This window comes from Argopecten irradians, chromosome 3 (genome assembly GCF_041381155.1).
Source record: "Argopecten irradians isolate NY chromosome 3, Ai_NY, whole genome shotgun sequence".
NCBI lineage: Eukaryota > Metazoa > Mollusca > Bivalvia > Pectinida > Pectinidae > Argopecten > Argopecten irradians.
Window position 1 is genome coordinate 35,913,318 of NC_091136.1, and position 24,590 is coordinate 35,937,907.

The following is a 24,590-nucleotide window of genomic DNA, read 5'->3' on the forward strand; positions in this document are numbered from 1 at the left end:
CCATATAATTAACTAATATGTTTAAAGCTCTTGCCCAAGTTATGTATCAATAACCAAGATCGATTTCTAGCTTCTATAGGTCACAAGAATATATTGCAAGGTGAGATTGGCAGCCAGGCAACTTCACAATTACTTACTATACACTATTGACAAATGTTTGTTTCCATTTAACTATGAACAACACAACACAATCTGCATTATATAGTTTCTATTTACTTGATAACATGAACAAAATATAGAATAGGAATCAGTGTACATCAGTCACCAAGAATCGAACACATTACAGGTTACATGTATCAGTGTTACATAAATGAACAACTACGATGTACACAATAATATAACTACATTTAAAATATCATCAAATAGAAATTACAAAGACCAAATACATTACAAGGAAAACAGCTAATGTAAATAACAAATACAATAAGAGTCAATATAGACAATTATTAAGTATCAGGAATTCAATACAAAATTTTGAAATAAAAAAAAATTTACAAAAAATTGGTTATTACAACCTGAAACATATTTAAATTGTCATGCTGTAGTTGATGTTTACAGCAACCTAAAATGTTACCATTCTATTCTTTAAAAAAGTAAACAATTGAGGAATAAACCATGGAGGAACGATTTGTTTCACATTAACAAATCAACACTACAATATTTTACTGATATTTTATATATTGATACCACTTCACTACATTCATGCAATAAGACATTTTAAAGCACTGCATGGGTTAAACAACAAACTCAGACAGGAGTTAGGAAATACACTCATTTTATGTAGGTCATCTTTTTAAGTATTCATGCAAAATAGATAAGATATTGCTTTCAACATGATATTGCAATTATGTCTTTGCATTTTACTGAGTTATCTCCCTTGTTGTAAGGTATCAATTGTGTCATTTTAGCTGAAAAATATGACGTTTCCCTTGCAATAACATGAAGTCACATTTAACACCTGAGTATTTGCAAGGGAAGATAACTCTTTAATAGGAAAAGACAGAATATATCCTGTGGGAAATTAAGTTTCATGTTGGCTGGAGCAATATCCTTTAGTTTTACTGATCCAACAGTACTAGTGTAAGAAAGTTTCATGTTGGCTGGAGCAATATCCTTTAGTTTTACTGATCCAACAGTACTAGTGTAAGAAAGTTTCATGTTGGCTGGAGCAATATCCTTTAATTTTACTGATCCAACAGTACTAGTGTAAGAAAGTTTCATGTTGGCTGGAGCAATATCCTTTAGTTTTACTGATCCAACGGTACTAGTGTAAGACTAGACCCAATTGCTGCCCAAAGTCAGCCCAATATTGTTAGGCTATTAAAGTCTTGCTCCACCAAACTAATGTTTATATAGAATTGCATCATAAGATCATTTACAAGTTGACAAGCAAAGATGTATTCAGTATTTTTTGGCAAGTTTTGCAATATATGTATTCATATTTGTTTCAATATTAAGTATCATGATAAGAATAGTGTAATGTATGGGGAGGAATACCTTACATGCATTTTCATATAGATACAGCAATTAATTTTTACATTAATGATAGATTTCCATTCAATATTTGAATGAACTTAATTTTCTATGTATCTATGCTTTAATTGCCCCCGTAATACATTTTAAGCTAATTAATCAATGGTAAGATTACAACATGTTTACCCACTTCTAAACACTTGAAGATTCTACAGACACAAATATCATTTTATATTTATTATAATTAGTGTGTGAAGAAAAGCACCACATGCATGTTAACAGTAGATTTGAACACTATCTGGGAAAAATAGACTTTTGCAAAATAATGAATGCACTCTAACTTTCAAAATAAGTTATCATCATACGTCTCTCTAATTGCACTTCTATGTATGCCTTAAGCAACACCAGCATATACAATATGGTTAGTAACCTGGTTCATGTAGTAGGATGTTGTGTAATATCTGGAGTGATACTTCAAAAACAATTACTAAAATTGAGCCTGATTATCTCCAAGTCTGCAGAACCGTGCAAAAAATCTTCAAATATTCAGAGTACCCAGTATTTATCATGAGTTAAAATATTCTATGTTAATTTAAGCCAAGACTAACATCAATACTTTGAGATAACCAGGTTCTATGCAATGTATTCTGAAACACATATGTATTGTCAACAAATAATCGAAAACCAAGAAAAACAAATAATCACAATGAAATTACAGACGGACCATTGAGACTACAATTAGATATTCATGCAAGGAGTGCTGTAATTTAACAAGCCAAGCGTATCCAGTACATCACTATTTCAGGGAGGGTTTCAAACTAAATACCCATGGCTAGCCATGTTCGGAGTGTTGTAACAAGACTTAAGATTACATGTAAATCAAATATACAATTTTAAGGGCAAATTATGCAAATGTTGATCATGAAACATGCTTTTTGACAGGGTACAACTCAGATCAAGGGACAAAATAAAGATGTAAAGAATGAGAGAAAGAGGAATATTGCAAATTCTGGAAAGTTTAGACAAGATGTGCATCATAAATTAAATGTTTGTGACTTAAGTTAGTCTGGAAAATTAACAACTGAAATAGTTCCCTAGTCGAAATAAACTAAGTATGTGTAGTACTGTACGCAATATGTTTATAAGAAAGTATAAATGTTCTTAAGTCAGTCCAAACTGTGCTAGGTGAGTATTAGAACTAGGATACATTTATATCACAGCAGACATCACAATAAATGATAATAACTTCATACAGGACTTAAATTGAGAACTATTCAGTAAAGCACAGCTTAAAAAATACCTATAACTATAACCGGCACTAAACTCTATATCAATAAGACAGGTGGACAGATTTTGATCTACAAGTGATAATTAGAATGTACTGGTAGGTAGGAAATTACTAGTCTACCTATTTCTGGTCGAAACCAGGTATGGTTGGACTATAGTATTATTTTGATTTTATTTCATGTTCATGCAAGGTAATTTATGGACATGCCTGGATTAATTGGGAGGTGAGGAAAGCTGGAGTACTCAGAGAAAAATCACTGAACAACAGTCAACACCTAGCAACTGCCTGCATAGTATTTGAAATGGCAAACAAGAGGTGGAGTGAGGTTAAGTGCCGGTTAAGTAGAAATACATCGGTGACTGTCTTGTAAAATGTAAAGATATACTGAATCAATTAAGATATAACAAGAAAATAACAACACCAGTCCGATCAAAATATACAAATATTAACAACAAATTAGAAGCTTGTGTAATGACACCTTGTAAAGATATACTGAATCAATTAAGATATAACAAGAAAATAACAACACCAGTCCGATCAAAATATACAAATATTAACAACAAATTAGAAGCTTGTGTAATGACACCTTGTTGAAAGATATAATAAGCAACACATAGAGTTAAATTTTGATCACATCAAGCTTTGAAAATACAAAAAAAGTAATAAAAAATAAATGATTAAAAAATAATTCATTACAACAGTCGCACACTCAAATTCATAAAAAAAATACATTTACTGACAAGACAATGTTTATCTTACTGTAAAAGGTGTCTTTGAAACAATACAACAAAAGATATCTTCTGTTAAAAGAGAAACATTTGTTTGGTTTGGTTTAATTAACAGCCAGGGCCATTTAGGACGCATCATTACCTGGTAACTGCCCCACATAGGATTTAAAGTTACAGCCCCAGGGAAGGGCTTGTGGTAATATGTGGGGACATCTTTTACAATCACTTTGTCACTGCAGGCCTTTTTTCTGAATGCTTTGTTTACAAGCTTAATTAATTTACCTTATAAAGTTAATTTTGAAGTAAGAGTTTTGATAGGATCTTACCTCATTTTTCTTCTATCAATGGTACAGTCAATGTATTTACTATAAAGATATAGACTTCAGTCCAAATATCAAATCTGAATCTAGTCTATAATGTACTGTACCATCTCAACAGCATCTGAACACTAATACTTAAGGTCTAACAGAATGGAATGCAACTTGAAATGTTGAAAACAAAGTTATAACAGATTGAGAAAACACATGCTTTAATGTTTTTTTTATTCTCTCTCCCAATATTGGGAGATTTAATTGATTTGAATTCATAAGATGTTATCCTTGATTTTCCAAAATAATAATTTCATGAAATGTATTGATTTTAATTGAATCCAAAACTTATTAAAAGAATCCAATTCACAAAAAATTTTGTTATGTTTTCTCTGGCATGTGCTTTGAAAGGTTGATCTGAGGCAGTAAACCACAAGCTAGTAGAAATATTGACAAAAGATGCATGTACATGTAATTAATCCATTACAGTATACATATTATGTAATGTACACTGTATATATTTCTTAAATTGTTGAATGTAAAAATAAAACTTATTAAACATAAACAAACATCATAAAATATGAAACTGGTCATCGTGTGAAAACTCAATTATACATGAATCACAACCACCTAAAGCTTGTCATGAAAATAAAGTGAATATGAAGAAATTTATGAATATAATAAATCCTGCAGTTTTGTTGTACATACATGTATAATTATATAAACATTGAGATATTCTTTATATTAAATAATATATAGCGAATTAAGCACTGTTTTATTTTGAGGTGGAAATAACAAAATATTATATGGACATTTGATTTATCTATCGGCTATTGCTGATTTCTGTTCAATGTAATTCTAACAAGAGAAGATAAATAGAGAGTTTTTATGGGATATAATGAAATCAAGCATATCGTACATGTATACCTGTCAGAGTTGAACCATGTTAACTGAAGAGCTCAAACCAAACTTTTCACTTTTATATCCAAATACATGTACAGCTTTACTTGGGATTATTTTATCTGTGGTCCCAACCAACCAAAATGGAATGACATAGAATGTAAGTGTACGTAGAATTCATATTACGGTAATTCAACTTTCTTTTGTCACGATTTAATTTTGCAAATTTTGAGATCCAAGTTAATGCCAAGGTTTATCTCCTCCAATAAATATCTATATATGACTTCTTCTGATATGAAATCTAATTCAATTTGTAAATTTACAAATGTTTATCTTCACGAACTTGTTTTGAAATGTAAGTCGCAAAATTAAGTAGCTGCAAAAAAAAAAAGAAAAAAAAAGAGTGGTTTACAGTAATCTAATACACTTGTATCCACTCAGTTATAACTTATATAGTACTGGCTCAAACTGAACCTACTTCATTTCAAACCCTTTCTATATTTTGATCCACACCACTGTTGTGATCAGTTATATAGGAAAGAGAGGCTTACATAACAGTCAGGTGATCAAGACATGACTTTGATCGTATATTAGTGCCAAATCTTTATCTTTTAAACATCTCAGAAGAACTTAGGCCCAAAAATACTCGTTTTTTAGCGAAAGTTAAAATTACAATGCATAACTACCAGATAGGCAACTAGTCTGAATCCAATTTTGAGGTTATGGTAAAGGTTAAGTTTTACTGATTTAAGTACACACACATAGTTTGGCCCCATATACACTGTACTTTGTTCATACTTACCATAGTAAAATAATGAAATAAAATAAGTATGACCGCATAATTAAGTTATACTATAAGATGTTTTAGACAACGTGCCACTATAAAATGTTTACTTTCTTTAAGGTTGAGTCTTCCTTTGTAAAGAATGGTTTCTGGGCCGGGACATCTGTTTACTTCTACCAATTATTTTATTGTGTTGCCTGGATAGTCGAGTCTTCCTTTGTGAAGGATGGTCTTGGTGGAGGGATGACCGGTTGAGGATGTTGGTCATCGTCCACCTGCTTAGAATACTTGGGTCCACCAGCTCCATCCATTGAGCTACGAAGTGTTGTTCGCTCTTCGTCCTGGCCATCGCTCCGTAAATAGAAATGGAAGCCAAGATTGAGTTCTGGGATATCGTACAGCACTGCCAATACCAGCATCATCACAAGCAAGCCAAGGAAAAGATAAACTGTAAAAGAATGAGCATGTATGATTAGCTCTGAATGTCACCAATCCATGACGACTCAAATAGTATAATTCTAGTCTAAGAATGACAAGACAGCATACAACAGAAGAGAGCCAAAAATGAAAGGAAATATGTTAAATTGGAGAGACAAATTATGAAACTCATCAATTTTCAAGATATTCTTCTAACTTCTTATATGGTCTTAGTGTCTTATATGGGAATGTCCAATAATATATAATGGCGACCTATCAACAAATTATTCGAAACATATTTTAATTTTTACATATTATCTATGTAAATATGAAAGGCAAATTAACAAAGCATCATAGAAATGGTCATATCTATTGGTAGTACAAAATTATATTTTGATTTAAAGTTGGAGTACAAGCCTAACTGTTCAGGAGGCTAATTTAGGAGGAGTAGCCGTTTAATCAATTTGTAACAAAGGGGCATAGCTCTGTGGATATCTACTTCCAATATAGATGACAGGGGTTTCAATATCAGGTGGTACCCTTACTTTTTGCCGGTTGAACCTGGCTGTGGTACCGCCTGATTTGGGCTAAATTACATTAGACAGCATACAGATGGTATAGAAAAGTACCCCCTGAAATTGCAATTGTACTGCCTCTGCTGAAAGATAATGAAACCCCTGAGATGAGATGTATACTTTAAGGATTATTGCCACTAAGGTACGTTATAATCACTGAAGTAGTTTAGGAGGAGTGGCTGCTCATATTTTTTTCAACAAAGGGGCATAACTCTGAAACAGGTGGAGATTGTGCACATCTGCAATGTACAGCATAACTTGTCTAAACCGGATGTTAAGGGGACCGGTCCATTTGTTCCGTTTGTACAGGTGTCCAGTTTGTAGAAAATATAACCTTTTTATGGTATAGCTGTGATGACGTACATATAGTTCTGAACGACGAACGATATCAGAGCTACAACTACGTTCTATCAACTGTATATTATGTTGCAAAACATCCAGTGGTGAAAATGATGTTAAGTAAATCTGTGATAATGAATTTAATTCAGCAATATCCAACATTTCTAACATAAACTGGTCATTTCTTTAACCACCTCCATGTCTATTTTTTGTAAGCACATTTCAATGGCTCACATCTCCGATACGGCTCACTTGGCCGTCATGATACTTCTTTTACTCGGACAAATATGGCAAGTCTACCTATAAGGAATGACCGACAATACCTTACTGCAAAAGAAAAATAATTCCACAGAGCTTGCTGGTAATGGAATGGAGGCAGGGTATGATATATAGAGTAACAGGTCCCTGTGTAACAGATGTATACTTTTACCCTGATAGCCAGCTATAAAAGGTATATCATGGTAATCTTAATACACTTTGTACATATCTGGTTCTTTTGTTATTAGGGAACACTTAATTTGATATTTTGAAAGTTAATGGATACATATAGTATATGAAGTATTAATGTGTAGATTATGTCATAATTCATGTAATATGTACAATGTATTTCCTTTGTATAATATATCATGATACATCTGTACAAAACTGATTGGCTGCAAAGCCAAAGGTAACAAAAGAATTTGTCACTGTCTTCAGTACAGGTAAAACTCCTGTAGGCGTCTCAAAAGCGTGAATGGATAGTGCTTGTTTTGATTGTTCCATGTTGTGAAAACATCGTCGCTGGTTTACTTAAGTTAATTTGCATAGAAAAGTAGAGTAAAATTACCAAGATTCATCCGAGTTTTAGAATAGACAGGTTCCGGTTTCTACAGGTTTTAGGTACTATAATTTATTAATAAATATGTCAGGACCACACAATTTGATCGGTATGGACAAGTTTCTGGTTTGCGCAGGGTCCGGTTTCGACAAGTTACACTGTATACAGTAAGGATATTAAAGTGTCAAAATGCAATCTAGATGTGGTAGAATACCTGCTATTATGGTCCCTTCAAACATACATAAGACATTTTGTTTGGAATATTACCTGTTGTTCCAACCTTGTATAAGGCTCGGAGGTTTTGGTCTGGGTTATCGCCAGGAATATAATCCCCGAGTCCAATTGTTGTCATGGAGATGAAACAGTAGTAGAAAGCATCCAGGAAGTTCCAGGTGGGCTCCAAGGCAGCATAAATACCAGCAGGAATAACAAAGAAAAACACAAGCACCACTGAGATCATGATGACAAGATGGAGGACTTGGATATGAAACACCTTGTACAGGTGACCTAACTTCCTAAACAGGAAGTAGAGGAATATTTTTGTTGGTATCATCAGACGTTCGACAACCGCAGAGAACATGATGAGTGTTAGTGGGATCCCAATCAAGGCATATAGAATACAGAATCCTTTCCCAGCATCAGACAGTGGGGCAACTCTCCCATAGCCTGTTCAAATAAACCAGACAAGTCGTTATTAATATGTAAATGATGGCTGAATCGAAAAGAGATGCCATTTCATCATTTTTGCTACAAAATGTTCACCTGGATACGGATGAGTTTATAATTTAGTAACCAAGCATCAAATTCTGAACTTCTTTTTGCTGATCCTGATACATGTATATGTATTACTTTCTTTTAATGTAAATTTACTGTTGATTGTACATGCAGAACTGAGGTTACACAATGATTTAGAAGCAAACTAAATATAGATTCAACAGCGAGTTTAAAGAACTCATTCTTACTTATGGTATATAACAATACAATCTGTAATTTAAATACTGGTAACACATACTCCAATATTTATATCAAACACTCTTACCAATAGTTGTAAGAACAGTCCCAGAGAAGAATATGGCCTGTCCAAATGTCCAGTTTGGTTCGGACATGGTGACATTTCTGGTGGCTGACACCCCCTTGTTGGTGGCTCGGACTATCACTTCAATCAACTGCTCCAACTGCTTGTCTGAAACCAATAGCAAAGTAGTAGGGAAATTGTCACATCAAAATTCTTATTTTAGTTTAAAAATGGAAAGATAAATGTCTTTTAAAAACATTTGAACACTTCACATTAATACTAATTAAAACACTCTTTGAAATCAATTCTGCTTTTCCAGCTCAAATTGAAATATTACCTTACCAAGGATCATTGAAAACCTTTTTATATGCAAATTGAGAAAGATCCCATCAGCATTTCCTGAGAAATAGTATTCATTTGTCATAATTTTTCCAAGCTGTCCATTTTTTCCCCTGATATTCCTCAAAATATTGATGACTAGCTGGGTACAAGGGGATGCTACAAATAGAATTTGAGAAAGATAACTTTCTGAAACAGTAGCAAACTTCATTTGTCAAAATAGAAGATGGCCATGAGGCCACCAGTTGGCACTTGTTTTCTTGGTTGCTCCAAAAATGGAATATGAACAACTATAGGAACCAAGGAACTGCATTTAAACAAAATTTGAAGAAGCTCCCTTTAATCAATGCTTTATGAGAAAATCATCAGAAAATGGTGGACTGTTACAATGTTAAGTACATATGGCAGATATGTTGTGAGTTATTATTGTTATAATGAAGGCATTGAATTCTCAGCCAATTTGAATATTGAACATCATATATTGCGTGATTAAAATAATAATTTCTTATTCTTATAGTGTACTGAAAATGTATGCTAAATATGCAAAGTTCGCTCAATAGTGGAAATTTCCTCCACGCATAAAGTTTTGTAGATTTCACTATAAAATGTAATCATGAAAGCGGATTAGTAACACCTTCCGATTTGTTTTATTTTTTATCAAGCACTTAATTAATGACAAATAGGCCATTTGAAAGAACAATTTATCCATTTGGTGTGTAAGTGTTTCGATTTATAAAACAATTGTTTTTGTAATCTAGACTTTATCTCGGCCGATATATGATGAATTGCATTGGCAAATAAACAACATATATATATTTGTAATAATATATATAATAATATATAATAATATATAATTATTTGTAGCTAATTATTATAAGCATTCTCCGCTATTAGATAATGGCGAAATGTAGTCGAATATCTAATGGTATTTTCTTGTATTGATAGATATGTATATGTGTGTGTAACTTGTGTATGTTAGAATGTTTCTTTCTTTATTTATGTATTATTTTCTGTAAACTCTTCAATATTGGAGGAAATAAAGGAAATAATAATATGGACTATACCTTGAACCATTTTGAACAGAAGACTGATAATTACACCTTCCCAATCAAATGTAAATCTTATACATGTAATTAGAAAACAAAAGACTGATAATTACACCTTCCTCATCAAATGTAAATCTTATACATGTAAATAGAAAACAAAAGACTGATAATTACACTTTCCCAATCAAATGTAAATCTTATACATGTAATTAGAAAACAAAAGACTGATAATTACACTTTCCCAATCAAATGTAAATCTTATACATGTAATTAGAAACCAAAGACTGATAATCACACTTTCCCAATCAAATGTAAATCTTATACATGTAATTAGAAAACAAAAGACTGATAATTACACCCCTTCCTCATCAAATGTAAATCTTATACATGTAATTAGAAAACAAAAGACTGATAATTACACCTTCCCAATCAAATGTAAATCTTATACATGTAATTAGAAAACAAAAGACTGATAATTACACCTTCCCAATCAAATGTAAATCTTATACATGTAATTAGAAAACAAAAGACTGATAATTACACCTTCCTCATCAAATGTAAATCTTATACATGTAATTAGAAAACAAAAGACTGATAATTACACCTTCCCCTCAAATGTAAATCTTATATATGTAATTAGAAAACAAAAGACTGATAATTACACCTTCCCAATCAAATGTAAATCTTATACATGTAATTAGAAAACAAAAGACTGATAATTACACCTTCCTCATCAAATGTAAATCTTATACATGTAATTAGAAAACAAAAGACAGATAATTACACCTTCCCAATCAAATGTAAATCTTATACATGTTATTAGAAAACAAAAGACTGATAATTACACCTTCCTCATCAAATTTAAATCTTATACGTGTAATTGGAAAACAAAAGACTGATAATTACACCTTCCCAATCAAATGTAAATCTTATACATGTAATTAGAAAACAAAAGACTGATAATTACACTTTCCCAATCAAATGTAAATCTTATACATGTAATTAGAAACCAAAGACTGATAATCACACTTTCCCAATCAAATGTAAATCTTATACATGTAATTAGAAAACAAAAGACTGATAATTACACCTTCCTCATCAAATGTAAATCTTATACATGTAATTAGAAAACAAAAGACTGATAATTACACCTTCCCCATCAAATGTAAATCTTATACATGTAATTAGAAAACAAAAGACTGATAATTACAATTTCCCAATCAAATGTAAATCTTATACATGTAATTAGAAAACAAAAGACTGATATTACACCTTCCTCATCAAATGTAAATCTTATACATGTAATTAGAAAACAAAAGACTGATAATTACACCTTCCTCATCAAATGTAAATCTTATGCATGTAATTAGAAAACAAAAGACTGATAATTACACCTTCCTCATCAAATGTAAATCTTATACATGTAATTAGAAAACGAAAGACAGATAGCCTGTCCCGTGTCCAGTTGTTCACAGTTCGCTACTCAGCTGGTACGTATAAAAACACGGGTCAAATTGGTCAGACTTATTGACGTAATTAAATCGTAGCCTAGACTGTATGATATAATGATGTGTATTCAGATTTTCTTACATTCAGACTGTACACCGTCCGTAAGATCAAACAGGAATCAATGGAGGAAACTAAACGTCTTTTTTTTTAATTTATGCAAATATCATTAGAAATAAACCCCACGCATATAGCTATACAGGTTACTGACGGAAATTGTGAAATTAACCACCTGTGAAAATTTCCATGTTTACCGGGTACATTATCTAGTTTCTGTGACTGTGGCTGCTGTATTCACTGTACATTGTGGTCTGCCTGAAGCAATAACTACATTTGATATATTTCTGTTTTTCAGACACAATATTTGCTAATGGCGCTATAGTAATTACCAGGAATAATAATTATTCTGTTACACTACTCAATTCCTAACAAAATCAATGAAGTCCAGTTAGACATATCTCCCAGATGTTGAGACTGGTCCACTGTATGTCACATGCACTAGCTGACACTGACTGCTCATGATGATAACACAGATATGCATACAACAATTTGTGTTTCTAAAACTTACTGTGACCAAAGTACATGTATTTGTCAATTTTTGTATATAAATATACTGATTTGATTCATGCAAGGAGTCAATAAAGCACAAATACTTATTGCAGCTCTTTGGTTAATGAATAAGTAAAAGCTGGTAAGCATTTTTTTTCTCACCATGATCTTGAAGCCAAGTTCATATAAATCTGTACCATTCAAACAAAGCTACATCTGAGTTAACGTTGCCGTTTAGCTATAGACAATAATTTTAAACATGCTAATCTAATACTACAAAACTTATGATGTAACATGTTGCTGCTGCTGATGTTTTTAGGATTTTACCGTATTTCACTTCTGGAAGTTTTGAAATTTTAACAATGGTGTATGTGATACTGTTTTATACTAATGTATCAGGCTTCAAACCAATAAATGTGACATAATCAGAATAGATATGCCTATATCATCATCAGCAGGTACTTGCTGTAAGTAATGTGTAAATATCATAAGACATCTTGTACTATTATAGGCCCGGTATCTGTCTCCATGGTTATCATACTTGCCAACCCTCCCTATATTTTGTAGGGAAACTACTGATTTTGAACCTCCATTTTAGGCCATTTTACCAAATTACTCCCATGTAAATTTCAAAAGGTTGGTAAGTATGGTTTATTGATCATGAGAAGAAGTGAATTTCTTTAAGGATTTAGCAAATGTTAGCTCTGATCTATATGGAAAACCTTCATTTCTAAGATAATTCATATCAACCCTTAGTTTGATTTGGGCCATGGTGGCAGACTGGTTAATTGGATGTCCCAACATATGACCACAAACCCCCTAAATCTGGGTCATGAGTTCAAATCCCATTTGGGATGATGTCAGGTACTGTTTTACTGTAGGTGCAGCGTTTTTTCCAGATTTTCAGTAAAACCACAGAAAGTTTTTAAATCATTGATTTAAAAAATATATATTGTGATCGATATGCATAGCTATCATAATACAAGTTGAAGTATCGCAGTACGTACCATATTGTATAGTGGCCGGTAGCATATTTTACGCTGCTGTACTATAAGAAACTAATATACATGCATCATATATACATTTATCACATACTCCGCCTGATATCCAATGATTTCGCCCATGTAATATTTTTGCATATGTCACTAGTATAATATGACCTAGAGCTATTTTCTTTGGCTGGAAATTCAAATGACGTCAGGAAAATGACGTGACATTAGGATTACGAGGACAGTGGGACAAAATGGCGACCTTTGCTGGATTTTTGGAATTCATTTTGAGGTAAAATTCTTTATTATGTAGGTATTTGGAGTTATGTGATAAAAAGTATCTTAAATTTGTGTTCATTTCATATGAGATTTTATGAAACTCGTCTCGAAGTTTTCATTTTTGCTCGTCGAGGCTCGCAAAAATAAAAACTTTGAGACAAGTTTCATAAAATCTGATATGAAATGAACACTCATGTAAGATCCTATATATATATGTATATGAGCATAATGAAAAGCATACTATCATATAAATGTTTATTGACAACAACATTTCATTTTAATACTCCAAATATAAATGCTGGACTGTGAATAGTCATACTGTACATGGCTTTATTTTGCCAAATGGCTAGATTTGTGACAGCTCATCTGATCTCAATGCAGAAAGTAGACAGAACCCAGACTGGATCAATTCCTCCTGTTTATATTGTTTTAGCACCATGAAACCATCTCCATCTCTCTGGTCTGACAGTAATCAAGCGTTACATATTGTTTCAATTCAAGCGATATTTGCTCACACAAAATCTAAAAACTTGCAAGTCTACAGTATACAAGCTGCGCAACTATAATCAATAATTCGGGAATTATTTTGGAACAGAAATTCATCTTCAAAGTCAGATCCGAGGAAAGTAGCCCCAAGTGACAAATCAATATATATAGTAAAATCTGTTACCAGGATATTGGAAAATTACAAGCCACATTATGTGTACACTTAGTAATACAGCCTCAAGATGGCCTTGCAACTTATTTATCACTGTGAGAGACGGACCACACACCTTGCCACCAGAATAAATATACAAGTTAACATTAGAGCCAAATTTTAAATAAAGATATATATATATTTTTACTGAAAGAATTCAGATCGTGTGTTAATTTGGCTCATAATGTTTAGATACATGTAGTAAAAATGTAATTCAGCAATTTGAGAATAACTATGTACATCAAGGATTTATAAGTGAGAAGGATTCATGACTGTCTCTTTACATTACTAAACACCACGCGAGACGCCTATGAACCGGGAATAAAAACCGTTTTTCTCAACAAATACTTGTCTATCGAGTCAAACGAAACACCAATGTAAAGTTTATTAAATATCACAACGCTTATAACTTGATTTAAGGACAGAGATTTAGAGGATATGTCTTAAATTTTCATTAAAAAAATACGACAGCTCATGAAATGACGGCCCGCTTCAGAAAGTAAGACGGTAACCCTCGCACCCGCAAGCTACATCAAAGGCTGCGCCGGCGGATATCAAAGGAAAATCAGCCGTCGACCAACGTCACGGTCACTGCACAAACACAAAAGCTCCTGCCTTGTACTCCCCCAAAACCCAGTGTGACTTATCCTTCTCAAATACGTCCTTGATGTACATGAATCTAATATTTATTGTTACAATGTAACAACATAACGTATATGATAATCAATCACACCGAACATTAAAATCGTAAATATACATGTGTTTCAGGGTAAAAAACAAACAATTATGTACTGAATGACATGGACCATGCACCACTTGAAACTCGACCTACCGGTAGTACTAAAAATATAGGTTTTCATCTTAATTATCTCCCCTTGCTGGAAAACTTGTGATCGCATATATAAATTACATTTAATGAGAACTCAATTATTCTATGATACTTGGTCTGATCATTATCTAGCTGGTCATGATCAAGAGATTTCCAATAATAATTTATCAATATCATAATATTTCATGTTAATTTGTTGAAGATCTGATATTACTCTTCATTATGTAGTAGCTTTTCTGGTTAATCAACCAAAGCTAAAAGACATATAATGTTTCAGATTTAATAATATTGTTTTAACACACACAGAAGTTCCAGATACATAACTGATAAAAAATGTGCATACACTTGAGGTAGATATACATTGTGCAAAGTTGAGGCATATGTCACACATGCATTCACACATCTTGTATATGATTAAAGTCAAGCATAAGTCATTATTCAGCAGTCTGCAGGAGTTTCAAATCCTCAAGATAAAAGATATTTAATTTTCTAAATCTATATTTCAATATTGTACCATATCATTATGTTACATACTCGTAAAGTCAATACTCATCGGTATTCATTTTAACCATGTGCAATGCAAAATTGCAACATTGCACATGAAACTTGATAGTTTAACCATTTCCCCATGGAACAATGGAATCTAGCCTTGGATTCTCTTTAGTCTGTTGTCAAAGTTAAACAATCACTGCAGTTCTGAGAAAGTAATCAGCTAAGTGTACAGTGGTTACAAATCCAACAATGTAATGGAGAATGAGGTTTTATTGATTAAAGTTTTGTTTGTGTCATACATGTTACGTACCAGCATTCTCCTACAATCACACCCGCAGAAAACAGCATTGACACCGTCATGTGAAAAACACACACAACAAGATAGAATAAATCATATTCACACCGTATTGCCATAATTGTAGGAGCTAAGTAATTGTAACAAATATTAATGGGGGCGCTTATTGATGCACCAAAATGTAAGTTGTGGACGATAAAAGTCTGCCATATTTTAAATCTTTCTATACTAATGGTACATAAATCTTTAACAGTAAACATGCATATTCCTTTTATCCTGTGAGACACATTATGTCGTGATTGACATGTAAAAGACTCACAAGATCATGTACTATGGGATACATTAATACATAGTATATATGTACAACTTCAACTCTTATAGAGGGATGGGTGCTAATTACAGCGAATACAGTACTTATTGGCTATTCATGTACGCTAGTTATATATTAATGAGGCAAAACTTCAAAATTACAAATTCAGTGTTTGTGTTTACACTGTCCCCTAAATATCCTTTTTAAACCTAAGAATTCAAAAGGACCCCACATTGCTGCAAGTCTAATCAAATTATACAAGGGAACCCCATTGTATTTGAAAAGAACCCCATTTATGGAACACCCAGCTCAAACCCTTCAGTAATCCATTATATATATGATTATATACCAGGTACGCACAACTAGCTTTTGAAAGCATGTATATCATACTGAGACATTTGTACCGTAATCACTGAATTAGCACCCCTCCCTATAAGCTCCTCTCACCTCTTTTGAAATGCAATTGAAGTTATTTGAACATCCCCCCATCCCCCATCCAATTGATTAAATGACTTTTTTACAACTGTGGGATGTTTATAAAATTTCAATGTATTGTTACTCTCATATATATTCAATTATTTGTCTATAGGGGTTTTGACTTCTGACTATATCCGATCTATTCAATATTGAAACCTCTTTATCAGAAAAGATCAAATAAACTCAAGAGTCACTTGGGCTGAACATCTACAGTAAAAACATAAAATAGATCTAGATAATTCTAAAATCATGATCATCTGTGCTCAAGCCTTGAGCCTGAGGTAACCATATATAGATACAACATTTATGGTCCATAAGTTTCCTTGTAAGACTATCAAATTAACACACCACCGACACAGTTTGAATAACACGTCATAGATTGCCCTGTCTCCCTAAAATATAAAAATTATCAATAGAATCCAGTTTTAGAACTTAAGTCTCTTAGATATACATTATGTTCCTAGCAATATCTTATCTGATTTGTTTTAATTAGCTACCATGTAGAAGGAGATAATCTACAAATTAAAATTCAGAGGAGAAAAAGTTAACGATGGCCATTGGTCAGTCTAGATCTAAATATGGCATTATTACAAGGAAATTGTTTTCAGATCCTTCTATGTGGTATTTATACCAAAAATACCTCATTAAAAGATAACAATCACAACCATTGATTATACTGTTGCTGAGGCTGACTTGGTCCTGCTTCCTGCTTTACTGGTGATTACAGCAAGCCTGATAAGAAATATAGGACCAACACTCTCTGCTCAGAAGCCTAATATATGAACATTAGATGACCATTTTATGGACCAAAAGTTGCCCAGAATAATAGCTATAGCCTTTACTTGTAAGCCTTAACCAGATTGATCATACAACTAATGACGTAGCACTAGTAATTACAGTGTTAAATCATGAGGTAATGACATATCTATCAATTCTAATCAACACCCACATACAACTGTAACTTTTAGAAAACTTGGCTTTTTCACAAAATATAAACAAGAGGCCCAGAGGGCCTGTATCGCTCACCTGGTTTGTTATGCCAAGTAATGATCTGAATACAGGTTCATTGTTTCTTTTCTGAAGGAATTTTAATATTAACCTCTAAATCCCCTATTGGGCCCTATTTATAGGATTTACCTCTATTTCCCGTATTGGGCCCCACCCGTCCTGCCCCCGGGGTGTCAGAGCAAAAATTTATAAAGTTCTGTTCCCCTTCTCCCAAGGATGTTTGTGGCCAAATTTGGTTACAATCCATGTAGAACTCTATGACAAGTAGCGATTTAAAGGATTTCCCCTATTGGGCCCCGCCCCTCCTGCCCCCGGGTGGTCAGAGCCAAAATTTATACAAGTTCTGTTTCCCTTCCCCAAAGGATGTTTGTGGCCAAATTTGGTTACAATTCATGTAGAACTCTATGACTAGTAGCGATTCAAAGGAATTACCTCTATTTTTACTATTAGGCCCCGCCCTTCCTGCCCCTGGGGGACCAGAGCCAAAATTTATACAAGTTCTGTTCCCCTTCCCCCAAGGATGTTTGTGGTTTACATTTGGTTACATTCCATTCAGAACTCTATGACTAGTAGCAATTTAAAGGATTTACCTCTATTTCCCTTATTGGGCCCCGCCCCTCCTGCCCCCGGGGGACCAGAACCAAAATTTATACAAGTTCTGTTCCCCTTCCCCCAAGGATGTCTGTGGCTAATTTTGGTTACAATCCATGCAGAACTCTAGGACAAATAGCGATTTAAAGGATTTAGCTCTATTATCCCTATTTGGCCCCGCCCCTCCAGCCCCCGTGGGGCCAGAGCCAAAATTTATACAAGTTCTGTTCCCCTTCCCCTAAGGATGTTTGTGGCTAAATTTGGTTACATTCCATTCAGAACTCTATGACTAGTAGCGATTTAAAGAATTTACCTCTATTATCCCTATTTGGCCCTGCCCCTCCAGCCCCGGGGGGCAAGAGCCAAAATTTATACAAGTTCTGTTCCCATTCCCCCAAGGATGTTTGTGGCTAATTTTGGTTACAATCCATGAAGAACTCTATGACAAGTAGCGATTTAAAGGATTTACCTCTATTTCCCCTATTGGGCCAAGCCTCTCCTGCCCCCGGAGGTTCAGAGCCAAAATTTATACAAGTTTTGTTTCCCTTCCCCCAAGGATGTTTGTGGCCAAATTTGGTTACAATTCATGTAGAACTCTATGACTAGTAGCGATTTAAAGGATTAACCTCTATTTCCCCTATTGGGCCCCGCCCCTCCTGCCCCCGGGGGACCAGAGTCAAAATTTATACAATTTCTGTTTCCCTTCCCCCAAGGATGACTGTGGCCAAATTTGGTTACATTCCATTCAAAACTCTATGACTAGTAGCGATTTAAAGAATTTACCTCTATTTCCCCTATTGGGCCCCGCCCCTCCAGCCCCCGGGGGGCCAGAGCCAAAATTTATACAGTTCTGTTTCCCTTCCCCAAAGGATGTTTGTGGCCAAATTTGGTTACATTCCATTCAGAACTCTATGACTAGTAGCGATTTAAAGAATTTACCTCTATTATCCCTATTGGGCCCCGCCCCTCCAGCCCCGGGGGCCAGAGCCAAAATTTATACAAGTTCTGTTTCCCCTCCCCCAAGGATGTTTGTGGCCAAATTTGGTTACAATTCGTGTAGAACTCTATGACAAGTAGCGATTTAAAGGATTTACCTCTATTTCCCCTATTGGGCCCCGCCCCTCCTGCCCCCCGGAAACCAGAGCCAAAATTTATAGAAGTTCTGTTTCCCTTCCCCCAAGGATGTTTGTAGCCAAATTTGGTTACATTCCATTCAAAACTCTATGACTAGTAGCGATTTAAAGAATTTACCTCTATTTCCCCTATTGGGCCCCGCCCCGCCCCTCCTGCCCCCGGGGGGTCAGAGCCAAAATTTATACAAGTTCTGTTCCCTCTCCATCAAGGATGTTTGTGGCCAAATTTGGTTACAATCCATGCAGAACTTTAGGACAAGTAGCGATTTATAGGATTTACCTCTATTTCCCCTATTGGGCCCCGCCCCTCCTGCCCCTGGGGGATCAGAGCCAAAATTTATACAAGTTCTGTTCCCCCTCCCCCAAGGATCTTTGTGGCCAAATTTGGTTACAATTCGTGTAGAACTCTATGACAAGTAGCGATTTAAAGGATTTACCTCTATTTCCCCTATTGGGCCCCGCCCCTCCTGCCCCCCGGGGACCAGAGCCAAAATTTATAGAAGTTATGTTTCCCTTCCCCCAAGGATGTTTGTAGCCAAATTTGGTTACATTCCATTCAAAAACTCTATGACTAGTAGCGATTTAAAGAATTTACCTCTATTTCCCCTATTGGGCCCCCCCCCGCCCCTCCTGCCCCCGGGGGGTCAGAGCCAAAATTTATACAAGTTCTGTTCCCTCTCCATCAAGGATGTTTGTGGCCAAATTTGGTTACAATCCATGCAGAACTTTAGGACAAGTAGCGATTTATAGGATTTACCTCTATTTCCCCTATTGGGCCCCGCCCCTCCTGCCCCCGGGGGATCAGAGCCAAAATTTATACAAGTTCTGTTCCCCCTCCCCCAAGGATCTTTGTGGCCAAATTTGGTTACAATCCATGCAGAACTCTAGGACAAGTAGCGATTTATAGGATTTACCTCTATTTCCCCTATTGGGCCCCGCCCCTCCTGCCCCCGGGGGGTCAGAGCCAAAATTTATACAAGCTCTGTTCCCCTTCCCCCAAGGATGTTTGTGGCCAAATTTAGTTACAATCCATGCAGAACTCTATGACTAGTAGCGATTTAAAGGAAATGTTGACGGACAGACGGACGACGGACGGACGGACGGACGGACGGACGGACGACGGACGACGGACGACGACGGACGACGGACGCCGCGCCATGACATAAGCTCACCGGCCCTTCGGGCCAGGTGAGCTAAAAAGTTTTTTCCCTTTTTTTTATATATAAATATAAATAACTGAAGGTCTATAAATTGCAAAAATATTATCAATCAGTCCGTGACACTAATCTTTTTCGCTACTAGTCATTTGGACTAGTAATTAAAATAATAAGAGGCCCAAGGCTAGGGCTTTAACGGTCATCTGACTACCTTGGCAATAGTCATATAGGAAATTAATCAGAAATGCTGTCATGGTAACCGTCTTCAGTTTGGGATCAACCAAAGATATAACAACACTTTGTCGAGATCATATCAGGATCATTTCAGGCAAGTTTCAGCCAAATCCCACTGGTAGAACTTGAGAAGAAGTTCAAAATGGGTTTTCAAGATGGCGGCTGTGATGACCATCTTGGATTTCGGATAAAGCCAAAAAATAACAACACTTTGTCGGGACCATGTCAGGATCATTTCATGCAAGCTTCAGCTAAATCGCACCAGTAGAGCTTGAGAAGAAGTTCAAAATGTGTTTCCAAGATGGCAGCTGTGGCGGCCATTTTGGATTTTGGATTGACCCGAAAAATAACAATATTTGGTCAGGACCATATCAAGATCATTTTTATGCTAGTTTCAGCTAAATCGCACCAGTAGAACTTGAGAAAGACTTCAAAATGTGTTTTCAAGATGGCGGCTGTGCGACCATCTTTGATTTCGGATTGACCCAAAAAATAACAACATTTTGTCGCAACCATGTCAGGATCATTTTATGCAAGTTTCAGCTAAATCGCACCATTAGAACTTGAGAAGTCCAAAATGTGTTTTCAAGATAGCGGCTGTGGCGGCCATCTTGGACTTCGGATCCACCCAAATAATAACAAAACTTGGTCTGGACCATGTCAGGATCATTTCATACAAGTTTCAGCTAAATCGCACTGGTAGAACTTGAGAAGAAGTTCAAAATGTGAAAAGTTAATGCTTGGCGGACAGCGAACTGCGGACAGCGGACGGCGGAAGACAATGGACGAAACATGATGACTATTGGTCATCCTGACCCTTCGGATCTTCGGGTCAGAATTACCTAAAAATTCTACTAGTCCAACCATTTTATCACTAGTCCAAATTTATTATACAGCCGTTTTGCTTCAGCACTTCAAATTCAGTCATGATTAGTTTACAATATTAACCAAAATATGGCAGTCTGGATGCTTTCGTGAAAACAAATTCTTATAAAATGATGCATCCAGACTGAAATAATCGCATAAAGAATGCACTCAAAGTGTGTTGAAAAATGCAATTGACCACCGCTCTTGTAAATGTAGCATTTAACGATATTAATCGAATAGGGAGCCACTAGTTGATGGACTAGTTCATTACAATTTGGCACTAGTCCGCCTGTAAAATTACTAGTCATGGGCATCGGCCTAGTGCTTAAAGTTGCAGACTATATACTGGTATATCAATGCAACTTTATAAAAGCCAAGCAATTATTCTCCTATAGCTTTAATAATTTCACAGACATCATATACCGCCTAGTCAATCTACTTATTTCTGTGCAATTAAAATATGATAAATATTTTGATTTAAAAAATCATTAAATTCAATTGTGAATGCAAAACCATTTGACTACCCAATAAATTATATATAAATAGACACGCCGAAAGCGCTTAAGAATGTGTCAAGTTTTCTTATATAAGGTATCCAAATCTAATTCATTTTAGTTTCGATTCATATATGTACCTATCAAATGTTTTAATCAGCCCGGTGACCAAGGTGTGATGATCGCTAGAAAGTAAATTTTGCATACCATTTTATTACATTTTATTGTTATTAATATTTATCTCTGACGCAATCTGTGTAAAATGCTGTGTGCAATGCTACCGCTTCGGAGTTATATTTCTACATCTTTTTGGTCACCATGGCCCGGTTGGTTAACATGTCTGTATACCAGGTAAATCTGGCTCTTAATTTGTAGATATGAACACAACAAATCAATATCGCCCGTCTTGCACTAGCTAGATATATTGACCAATGTTTTCTTTTTACTCCAAATTTCCCATAAGTGCTATATAATTAGCATTTTATATTTATAGTATTCCATTGCTTGTAGTTAATTGTTCATTTTGCAGATACTACATCCTAGCCCTATTTGAGTCAGCAGATATGACTCTAATAGAGAACTTGTACTGCATGATAACATGTACATATACGGTAATGTGCCATATACAAATGTATATGATAATCGACCTTATATGCACCAGATCTATAGCTCTTACGAAATCATCATTGGATAGACATTTTTTAAAACAGGACATCATTTCTGGATGACAAATGCAATCATTCTAATTTTTGATAGCCACAATATCACAAACCAGAGTCACATCATTATGTGATTCCTTACATATGGTAGTGAGAACCAGCAGGCATTACATGCAATTGATTAATTCAGAACATTTTACAGCAATTATCGCATTTGACCGCATATAAGACCCCTCCCACAAATAAGACCCCCCCCCACCTATTTTGACACATTTCCAGACTTAGGGGGGATGTCTGCAAATAAGACCCCCCCATCTATTTTTCAGTTTACTGGAAGATGGATTTGAGCAATGGAGTAATTAATAATTTCACCAAAATGACTTTGTATCAGGATTTCTTTTTGTTTGTTTAATAGGCATAGAAATCTCATGTACCGTATAAATTAAATAGCATCATCAAGTTGATGACATCAACAGGTAGTGTACTAAAATAATACCGTATTCGACCTAATAAGCGCTCATGTCCCTAAAAGCGCCCCTCCCCCTTTTTGAGGCCTCAATTTCAATTGCCCATGCATAAATAAGGACCAAAATTACATAAAACGGTATAGATTTGCAATAATTTCGACTTATTAGCACCTTTTCATTTTTATCATTTTTTCAAGCGCCTTGGGCGCTTATTGGGTCGAATACTGTATGTACATCACTGTAGGTGTCTTTTAATAACGAGGCTATATAACCTGCACCTGCCCCACCAACACTGGTAGAAGTATATATAGCACCACTTAACACTTTTTGTACCATTATGGCATGTAAATAATTTGGTAAAAAAAATCAACAACAAAAACACAGCCATATTGTGACCTTACTATTGCCGGAAGACCACAATCAGAAGTACTGCATCACAGATTAGATTAGCTACTGTTGTAGCGGAAAAGATATCACCTTCTGAATGACTTCAAAAGGTGATATCTTTTCCGCTACAACAGTAGGCTTGCCGCTAGCTAACATTAGATGGACATGGGGTGCTTATGTCAAACACCTTAATTAAGTAATTAACCACTATGTTTATATACGGATATCCAATCTGATTAAAATACAGATCCCCATTATACAATACGTTACTCCATAACGAAGTGTATAATGGGGATCTGTATTTTAATCAGATTGTGTGGATATCAATACACATTACTAATTCTTATTACAATAAACATACTTTTTCAATGTACATATTTTAAATTACAAAATGTCATTATACATGTATTTAATTTTTTTCAAAGAATCGAAAGTGTTATACCTGCCACACATTTATTCTTTTCCAAAAACTGAATCCTCAAATCACGGAGTTCTTTAACTAAATCCCTCTCCTTTGGTCCTTCAATAGCTGAAAATATGGACGCTCCAATAACGAGGTATAGGGCATAAAAAGCCGATAGTGCCAAAAGTCGCACATTGCTCTTCCTCAGCTTCATTTTATGGTAGTAATGCAGTTAACAGCAATATATAATGATGTACATTTCTCGTAAACACACTCACAGCGCAGCTCTTCTGGAATCAATCAGTTCATCATCATATTCAATATTCATTACAAACTGTTCAACATATTGCATCGAAAATCACTGTGACATTTCAATTATACGCGTTAAATAACTATGTTGTTCTAAAATCAATAAAGCATTTATCGTTTTTTGACACTTTACATGCAACACACATTCGTTAATTCAGCCAATTCAGATTAGCTAGCGGCTGTCAACGGCCGCATCGATAAAACAGCACTGATTAGCGGCAAGGTTGACAGCTGCGACCTAACAACAGTAGAACGGATAAGGATCCGCAGAAAAACAAGAAATAAGGTTTAGAAGTAATTTGTGTATGGATACAAATAATGACATTTGGTAATTCTAATACTTAATCTATACCAATTGTAGTAGATAAGTACTTACATTTTAGCAATATTCACACTCTTAAGACTGAAAATAGAATTGTATGTTTTCTT

At 34.8% G+C, this 24,590-nt stretch overlaps 1 protein-coding gene across 1 annotated transcript; it reads right to left on the reverse strand.

The window, feature by feature from the left end:
- Nucleotides 1-193: 193 nt before the first annotated feature.
- Nucleotides 194-24,390, reverse strand: LOC138318405 (potassium channel subfamily K member 1-like). Its single transcript, XM_069260726.1, has 4 exons — nucleotides 23,892-24,390; nucleotides 8,669-8,812; nucleotides 7,897-8,295; nucleotides 194-5,929 (listed from the first exon to the last, which is right to left on the reverse strand). Exons 1-4 carry the CDS (start codon nucleotides 24,064-24,066, stop codon nucleotides 5,667-5,669), a joined length of 981 nt encoding a protein of 326 aa, XP_069116827.1. The 5' UTR covers nucleotides 24,067-24,390; the 3' UTR covers nucleotides 194-5,666.
- Nucleotides 24,391-24,590: the final 200 nt, after the last annotated feature.

Coding starts and splice junctions, on each gene's coding strand:
- LOC138318405 (XM_069260726.1), bottom strand. CDS start 24,066: ATGAAGCTGAGGAAGAGCAATGTGCGACTTTTGGCACTATCGGCTTTT. Junction 8,813..23,891: donor AAAGAATAAATGTGTGGCAG/GTATAACACTTT, acceptor TATTGGTTTCAG/ACAAGCAGTTGGAGCAGTTG. Junction 8,296..8,668: donor GACTGTTCTTACAACTATTG/GTAAGAGTGTTT, acceptor TTATTTGAACAG/GCTATGGGAGAGTTGCCCCA.